The 9035-nt window shown below is 37.4% G+C and overlaps 2 protein-coding genes across 3 annotated transcripts; one reads left to right on the top strand and one right to left on the bottom strand.

Moving 5' to 3' along the window:
• Positions 1-668: 668 nt before the first annotated feature.
• LOC117315300 lies at positions 669-1628 on the top strand. The gene has a single exon (XM_033869448.1). The coding sequence runs from the start codon at positions 669-671 to the stop codon at positions 1626-1628; it is 960 nt and encodes a 319-aa protein (XP_033725339.1).
• Positions 1629-2258: 630 nt separating this feature from the next.
• On the bottom strand, positions 2259-8718 carry LOC117315656 (keratin-associated protein 16-1-like). 2 transcript variants are annotated; one of them, XM_033869952.1, is made up of 7 exons: positions 8427-8718; positions 6533-6688; positions 4753-4992; positions 4018-4197; positions 3432-3647; positions 2872-3060; positions 2259-2591 (listed from the first exon to the last, which is right to left on the bottom strand). In XM_033869952.1, the coding sequence occupies exons 1-7, from the start codon at positions 8506-8508 to the stop codon at positions 2452-2454; spliced, it is 1203 nt and encodes a 400-aa protein (XP_033725843.1). In that variant the 5' UTR covers positions 8509-8718; the 3' UTR covers positions 2259-2451. The 2 variants fall into 2 exon arrangements, with proteins under 2 accessions (XP_033725843.1, XP_033725842.1); XM_033869951.1 differs by having other exon boundaries at positions 2872-3063; positions 8427-8714.
• Positions 8719-9035: the final 317 nt, after the last annotated feature.

Below are 9035 nucleotides of genomic sequence, written 5' to 3'. Positions count from 1 at the left end.
AGAGTGCCCAATCATATTTGTTTTACTATATAACAGAGTTCAAGAAATTTATCTCTTTGTATCCCTCTGTGAGGTTAGTATTTGTGGAGATACCACCCTATTCTATCATAGAGTGGAATCGTTATAAAGGTCATTCTGAGCCTGAGTCATTTCAGGATCAAGAAGTTAGTCTCAGGGAACAGCTTTTGTTCCTGAATGATTTCCTCAAATCGTTGAATTTCGACTTGGGGGTAACCTCTCCTTTGTTGAGAGTTGACCTCCTCAGGTACAGAAAAACAAAGGCCCAGGGGAGTTATAGGGTGTCTGTCAATTTTAAACTGTACAAGGATGGTATTCATCCTGGGGCTTTGTTAGCTCGTTGCTGGCTAAAAAAGTTTATTGTATCGGTTTTGACAGTTTGTGTGTAAACTGATTATTTAATTTACGCCATTCACTGTCATATATTTGTTTCCATTCTTAAATACATGTAGATATTTTGTTCAGTGTTATGTACTACGTCACTTATTACCGGTGCCCGGTGTCGAGTGCCTTGTAGGTAGGGGATCCCCAATCACTTGGTCAACTCGGTCATCATTTACTGGTGTTGGGTGTAGGTATATTATCACTGTTGATTTTATAGTGCTATAGTTTTACACTGGTATATCTTATTTAAATTTGTAATTGTAAGCATGACTGATAATGAGCAAGCTGTTGCTAATGACAAACCAGATGGCAAGAACATCACCATGTCAGAAATGGAAATGATTAAAACTCTGAGTGCCACAGGGAAATATGATATTACTCCCAAAAAGGAGAAAATCCCTGGTTTTGGTGATGGTTTTGTTGGAACCAGTACTCCCTATACTGGTTACTGTAGGGGTGAGCCAGACCTTGACAATAATGAGAGCTATTTGGTGAAAGCTCGAGAGGTTCCCAAGATACCTCAATTTTCGGGGGAAGATCCTCCGGTTAAGGGGGATGTTTCCTATAGGGAATGGCGTTTTGAGGTTCAGTGCCTCACAGACGACCCAGAAATTACGGACAGTCTTTTGTCTCAGGCGATTCGCAGATCATTGCGCGGCACAGCACGTCGGAGGCTGATGTCGTTGGGAAATAGCCCAGACCTCACCTTAGTACTCTCCAAGCTAGACAACTTCTTCGGGGATGTAAGTACTAATGGCATGATAATGCAGGAGTTTTTTAATTCTTTTCAAAAGCCTGATGAGTCTGTAACAGATTTTGGTTGTCGCCTTGAGTCCATGTTGCATGTTGCAGTAGAACATGGATATTTGGATCCATTCTCAAAAAGTGAGCTTCTGCGTCACAAATTTTGGACCTCTTTGTCATCTGACAGGTTAAAAAGTCAGACAAGGCACAAATATGATACCATCAAAGATTTTGACCTACTCCTTAGAGAGATTAGGATGGTTGATAAAGAGATCAACTTACAGAACACTGTTTCTAAGGACAGTGCATCTTCTTCAACCTCTAAGGGAGTTAAGGCCCGACAGCATGCAGTGCAAAGTGAGTCGGTGACCAGTTCTGAATGTAAGTCATTAGAGGAAAGGTTTCATGCTCTTGAAAAAGACATGAATACCAAAATGGAGTTGTTGTTGGAAAAGTTGGATACTTTAGGTAATAAGGGGTAACAGCGATGCTTTCGCAAGCAGCGATGAGTATCATTCCCGAGTCCCTACATGGGCGCCAATGTAACAGAGCGCATGATTAATTAAATTTAAATCACTGCCTCCGCTAGGGATCGAACCCGGGACCCCTGGCTTACTAGTCTAACGCTCAACCGATCGAGCTAAAGAGAAGATCTCCCTAGCCGAGCGGTATATTGCGGCTAGTATTTACCAGGGTTACATACTCCCCCTCCAGGAAAGAACTCGTCCTCGAGTTTTCCAGGGGTAACAGCGATGCTTTCGCAAGCAGCGATGAGTATCATTCCCGAGTCCCTACATGGGCGCCAATGTAACAGAGCGCATGATTAATTGAATTTAAATCACTGCCTCCGCTAGGGGTCGAACCCGGGACCTCTGGTTTATTAGTCTTACGCTCAACCGATCGAGCTAAAGAGAAGATCTCCCTAGCCGAGCGGTATATTGCGGCTAGTATTTACCAGGGTTACATATACCTATGCTGTTTCATTCTTTACCATTAACCCATCTTCGTGTATTCCCGGAAACTTCTGAGATTATTTCATGCTCTCCGGGAAAGTATCAGCTGTTCTCAAAACCAAAACACTAAAAACAACATAAAAACTACAAGACTTTAAATTTTTATAAAAACCTTTACCGTCGTAATAAATAAAGTATCACTACATCGTTCTAAGTACCTTTCCAATAACATTTTCGGCTATCGACTGTTTAACTGAGATATGTACGATATCAGAAAAGTTCTCTGTATACAAATATTCTGCTCTAAAAATGTATTATAAATATAACCGGAAGCGGAAACACGTTCTTGTGTTTAATGTCGACATGCGCAATACTGGCAGTTCTTTGGTCCTCGGAGGTAGCCGGCCATACAGAAAATCCTACAAGTATCCATTCCCTCTACACACGGATTCTGAAGCAGGATCATCGGCTCATCAGACTTAGGGATCCCGGCTTTAAATATAAAATAATTTGATAACTTAAATCATACCTCTATTTCTGATTAGTTCATTACTATTTTTACAATCGTGACGTCACCATTCATTGTAGTTGCTTCTTCGATTTGAAACTGAACTTGAAGTTTCTTCATCATGTTTATCCAACTTTAAAATTCAATTAATTTAAATTGTCATCTTGAGTTTAAGTACATTGTAAACGTGGTAACAGATAAAAAATAGAAATATCATTTTAATGCTTTATACTTAATCGTGTATTTCCGTCTGTTTAGACTTACTTTTGTTATACATTTCGTCCTTACATACACAGAAGGTGCAGTGTTGTGGGTCCGTCATAAACCCCCCTGAACACTTGAGCTGGCAGATAGTCGTCGCTATGATACACTCGTTCGCTACGTCGGGACTGACAGTGCTTGGTACAGGAAGTGACGTCATGGAGGAATTCTTGTGTGAATCATGACTAGGCGCTGCTGTGTAAAAGAGACAAATATTGAGGGATAAAAAACTACCAGAAATAAACATTCAAACTTTATTCTTTACAGCTGTCCTTCTTGCAAGAGTTCATTTATTAACCGCTCTGATAAAATTAGGTCACTTTTGCTAAAGTATAAATATAATTTTAGCGCTTTCGCTTTTCGGAGTTCAATTTTATAAACGATTGTCACGAAATCTTGATAAACTTAATCACATATTCAGTTATACAAATGTACCTTGACGCGAAGAGACGGAATGCTATGTGCGAATTTAGATATACAAATGTAATAATTAACTTTTCTTTTTCTAATAAACCAGAGTATAGTTTCAATTACATGACCAATGCAAACATCCATAGTTTTACGTTTTGCTTGAGCCGTTCGGTTTGTCGTAATACTGATGGTAGTAGTGGTAACGGTGGTAGAGGGCGCACACAAGCAGTACTGACAGTCTTGTGGTCCTTTTACGAATCCGTTCGCGCATGTCATTGCGCAAATGGGTTGATTCGGAATACAGGGGTCGGGCAGGATGACGCCCGAAGGGGTCGGGCTCGTGGTTGGAATTGTCGAAGTTAAACTGACTGAAATTAGATGATCGTTGAGTCAGAAAAAAATATTACAATATTCAAAATCAGAAAGCGAATCCTTGTTATTTCAAATTGTCAAACATAACAATAAAGCAATAAAGAATAATATCAAAGGCAGATTGAATATATAGAAATAAATAAATGGATAAATAACTAAATAAATAAATAAATAACCCTCCCACGCACCAATTGTTCATGCCCTTTAATCATGATCATCAATCTTTGATGCCGACGATACAACCATAACAGGGGGAATACATGTACAATTGTTTGTAACAGCGATCGCCGTAAATTATACCAAAGATAAAAAGAATAATATTGCAAATTCAAATAAGATACTCGAATATTACAAGTCACGTGTTACCTGTGGTATTGAAGGTGTAAACGAGGCCAGGAGGGGCGCACAGACAATAGTTACAGTTGGAGGGGCCCTTCAAATAACCATATTTACACACAAGTCCGCAGTGTTGTTGACTGGCCACGCATGGGTTGTCTAGGTTACTGAGTGGCCCGGATGTAGTTGTGAGTGGCGCTATTGTTCCTGCTACATGATATAGAAGCCGTGGCCTATTTCATATTAGTACCTTTATGTTTCATCTTCGGGGAATTTGTTATATGCATACACATATAAAATACAATGAAGCCGAAACTGCATAAGCTTATATAGGCTAAATAAGACTGTTGAAAGAATGGTTGCCAGTTACGCTTTTTATGGATTAAGCAATGCTCAATATGGCTACTGGTTTGCTGTTTCTGGTAAAGTTGTGTGACCAACCTGGAATCGATTGATTGTTATAGCTCTATTATTACTTTTTATGGAATTCTTCTTGAAATCTTCGTATAATTGCCATTTTTAAAATTTCAAGTCAAAAAAGAATATTTTAGACCCGCTCTTGACAATTTCATATACACTATACTAATCTGATTGTGTTCTGTAGTGTTATCTTCAAACTTTTGAACAATAACGAAAGATCATAAGTTACTCCCTACTTAATTTTATAAGTGCGAAGAATCATATCTCTACCGGAAGTAAACCTTTTCCTATATTGATATTCGTATTTATAATTTCCTGTATCAACACTACTAACAGGAAGTTTACCTTGGGGTGCTGATGCGCAGAAGCAGAAGTGACAACCGTTATTTCCGGTAAGGAAGCCATGTGGACACGTTAGTGAGCAGAACATATGTTGTGGCTGGCACGGGTTGGTGAACATGTTGTACCCGGATGTTAGTGACCCGGATGTAAACGGCCCAGATGATAGTGAGCCGGATGATTGTGAATTTGGAACATAACTTTGAGGGGCCTGTGGACGGAGTGGTATTGAACTAGCAGTAACACCTACAGAGGAAGAAAACGTTGAATATATATCTGAAAGGTCGACATAAACGATGCAGCTGCATTTAGGATTTAAGATGTACAGTATTAATTTTGTCTTTTATCATACCTAACACCCCCAAAATGGAGGATTTTACATAAGAAGCTTTGTCATGTGAAGTTAGGATTTATTTGTCATGGGCGTTTAGAAGCTTTAAGAATTTCATATAAGAAAGTCACCAGTATAAGATTCTGTTTATCATTTAACTCGTATCTATGATAATAGAAGCTAAAACTCTCAAATCAATTTCGATATATTCCAAACGAATTCCGACTTGGATGGTAATTATTTCTCCACAGAGACAACCATGCGACGTCAAATAGTTATTGCGACATCATACCGTACTTATGACGTCACAATTATGCTATGACATAGCCGTATTAAATGGTAGAAGGGGCAAGTTGTGTGATAAGAAGTGTTCTATTCATGCTAAATTTATGTCAATGACATATACACACTGTAATTTATTTCAGATGTATATAATCTATTGACAGACGACGAAGCCGACAAAGGTTCTGAAATGTTAACCAGTCTTTATTAAAAAAAAGTTTTTACCTTCGGAAAAAAAACTATAACTTGCTCTGTCATGTCATGTCATGTCATAGGGCCAAAGAAAAATCGACATACTTTAAATAAGGCTATGTTTTGGCTTATTTTGCGCCTGACATGAAAACGTCAAAATTTAATACACTAATTTATTACCTCGTTGGTTGATATAACGCATAATATTCCGCATTCCAGAGAGATCGTAATTTTATATCCGTACACAACAATGGATTATCATTCATCAGCGAATATGCGGAATAAGTGTCAAAATAATCTTCAATACAGGTATGTTTTCAATTATCTGTACCTATTAGCTCTTGGCTTTAGGATGCTGGTTGTATAAACGTGAGCACTGATCATTACCTGGTAAGTTCATCGCAATACTATCAATCGATGTAATATGTAAATGACGTTTCAATGACTATGAACGATTACCGTCCAAATCAAAATTTGCCTATATAGGGAAATAAATTTCGTTTATTTCTCTTACATTTGTGCGATATGAAATAACTCGGCAAGTGAGTATTTTGTCAAAACCTAAACTGAAATACTCACTTGACGTTAGATTTTTGTTCAGAGATCATCGGGTAACAGGAGAACACGCTAAAATTGCGTTGATCAGTCCTTTCAAGATGGCACCGTCTAGTTCATGTTCCGGTAACGTCACAAATAGACGACGTCATAATTTTATTCCGATTCCCGCGCTTTTTAATCCGCCGAGCCTTTTTTCACCGCGTATATGCTAATATATTCGCAGTGAGAGTTTACAAAGCTGAAGAAGGGAGAGATGTTAATATATGTGTAGCGGGACTGGACTGGGTCGATCATGGGTGACCCGGTAGTTCAATTGGTAGAGCATCCGGCTAGTGTTCGGAGGTCCCGGGTTCGAACCCCGGTCTGGCCGCTACATTTTCTCCTTTCCTGTTACATATGTATATAAATCATGAACATATTTACCTTGGGATGCAGAGCGACACTGACAAACTGGACAGCCATTTGGTGTGTTTATATACCCGTTAGTACAATGTAAATGACAGTAGGTGATGGGCGGGAAACAAAACAGCCTTTGTTTATCAGGCGACGAGACCAGGAATCTCCTCTCAGGGTAACACTCTGTTGGTTGAAACGAAATAATAATAATTAAAAAAAAAAAAGAAAAAAAAAAAGTTCGTGTACTTCTGATTTTACATACTCGAAATATTGACAGTTTTCTTGCTATGCGTTGATTACACGTTGGAGTTATTAGTTCCGTACGGTGAAATACCGGGGGACGCCAAGGTTTGTCAGCACTCCAGCGGCTTCATTCCTCGAGGGATTTTGATAAAACTTCGCACAATTATAAATGATCATGATATCTTTGACAAATTTGAGTTTCAGATATTTTTGGGTCAAGGTTAAGGTCAAAATCAGTGTTAACATATTTTAAGCTGGGATGTATTAATGCTTTGGGAATATCCAGTATGCTAAACAAACTCAAATGGTACTCACAGATTCTGGAAAAAGGTTTTCGACTACAAAATTGTAGTTATTATTTCATATTTTGTATTAGTTTTTAAAACTGAGAAAACAATTTTCAAATGTAAATGATACTTATTAACACTGTACAAACGTTCAAGCAATAACAAAATTCTTCAATAATATCATCTTTCGAGATAATTTGCATTTTTTGTTTGATTTGCTTAATTTTGATGAAATAAAACAACCCCGAAAAGATTGTTTGCCTTACATTCTTCTATTGACAATTAAAATGACAAAACAGTGACGTTGTATCTACATATAATTAAAAAAAAATTGTTTTCATGGTAAATACTCAAATGTGATTGGTCGAAAAATTCTTTTCATTCTTCTATAAAGAAATTCCGAGAATGGCTTGAAAAATGTGACGTCACAATACGACAATCGACGTTGCGTATTGATTTGAGAAAAAAAGAATCCCATTTAAAACCAGTAAAATTGTACACAAAACATGTTTTGAATTAGAAAATAATTTTCAAAAATTAGTTATAAGCGTTGATGTCAATTTTGTTTTAGTTTCATCGGGGTATGAAACAAATTTTGTTTGCAAACTTCTGTAAGAATCCGCTACGCGCATTCATACAGTTTGCAAACAAAATTTGTTTCATACTCCGATGAAACTAAAACAAAATGACATCAATGCTTAAATAACCTTACCAAACAAAATAGAAAAATCAATGTCTTGTATGACGTCATTATGTTAATGTATTTTGACGTCATGAAAATCCTTGCTACCGGATTAATAAAGCCCGTAACTTGTAAACAAGTACGTAGTTACATTGTATAAAAGGTGAATGTACCCACAGTGGAACCTAATGCTTAAAATGTTAAAAAATAAAATTGTTGATTTTGGGTTTATTTTAAGAAACTATATTCATTCGCCGAGAACGGTCGCCTGTGACGTCACAAGAACATGTCCGATTGACAGCTCTAATTTAGACTATACTGTTACATTTTGAATATATACATATAAAAATCACTTTAAAACGAAAATATTCGTATCAAACTGCCTTCTTTGAAAAATATATATACATGTATATATAACTCTCACCGGATTATAAACCGATTAATCTTATTCGCATATGCTTAGGTAAGTCATCATACAATGTTATCAGTCATAAAACTACACAGATGCCTAGCTTTGGGAAAACGTTATCATGAAAAAACGGGTTTGAAAATCCGAGAGGAACGATGCTTTCCTAGTTTGATAAGTACAGTACATTGTAATTAAAACAGGTACTGGATCCTTACGTCAGAGAATCTCCGTGAACCATTCTGTACATTAAACCCAATACACAAAAGACCGATTAACATTGATCAAAAGGAGCATACTCACCAATTAAAACTGTGATGGAAAAAAATAAAAATGATCCTAAAATTATATCGACATGCATTCTAATGGTTGTATGGACGGTCATCAGACGTAGAGCGACACATGGTCGTAATCGGCATGGCAGGTTCTGGACGTAGTAAACACTCAATAGTTGAATCGGTGCGTCGTTTCTGGGTCAAAGACCGAGGGATATCGAATTAAACTATGTTTGAAATATTGATCTTAAGAAATGTGTTCCGAATGTTTTTGATGAAATGTAATTTTCGTAAATATTTTTCATATTTTAGTCGACATAATCACGGAGTACAACTAATTTTTATCACTTCCGTTTAATATTATTTCCCCTCCGTGGTCCCCATCGCTATATACCTTCCTTATCTCCTGGTTACAAGTGCATTGTGAAGTCATCGCCTATATAAAGCACAGATAAACTTTTTCTGTCTTACAAGGTCAACTAGGCCAAGCAAGGGGGAGATAAGCTACTGTACATGTACATGTCGAATAACCTTCCGTAACCTGTGATGACCTCACTTCCGGTGCAATTGTCCAGGTATTGATGTCAACGCATATTACATTTGTACAGACCTGTGAAATGTGTTCCGCATCTTGGAC

This window comes from Pecten maximus, chromosome 17 (genome assembly GCF_902652985.1).
Source record: "Pecten maximus chromosome 17, xPecMax1.1, whole genome shotgun sequence".
Taxonomy (NCBI): domain Eukaryota; kingdom Metazoa; phylum Mollusca; class Bivalvia; order Pectinida; family Pectinidae; genus Pecten; species Pecten maximus.
This window is presented reverse-complemented; position numbering and strand designations above follow the sequence as displayed.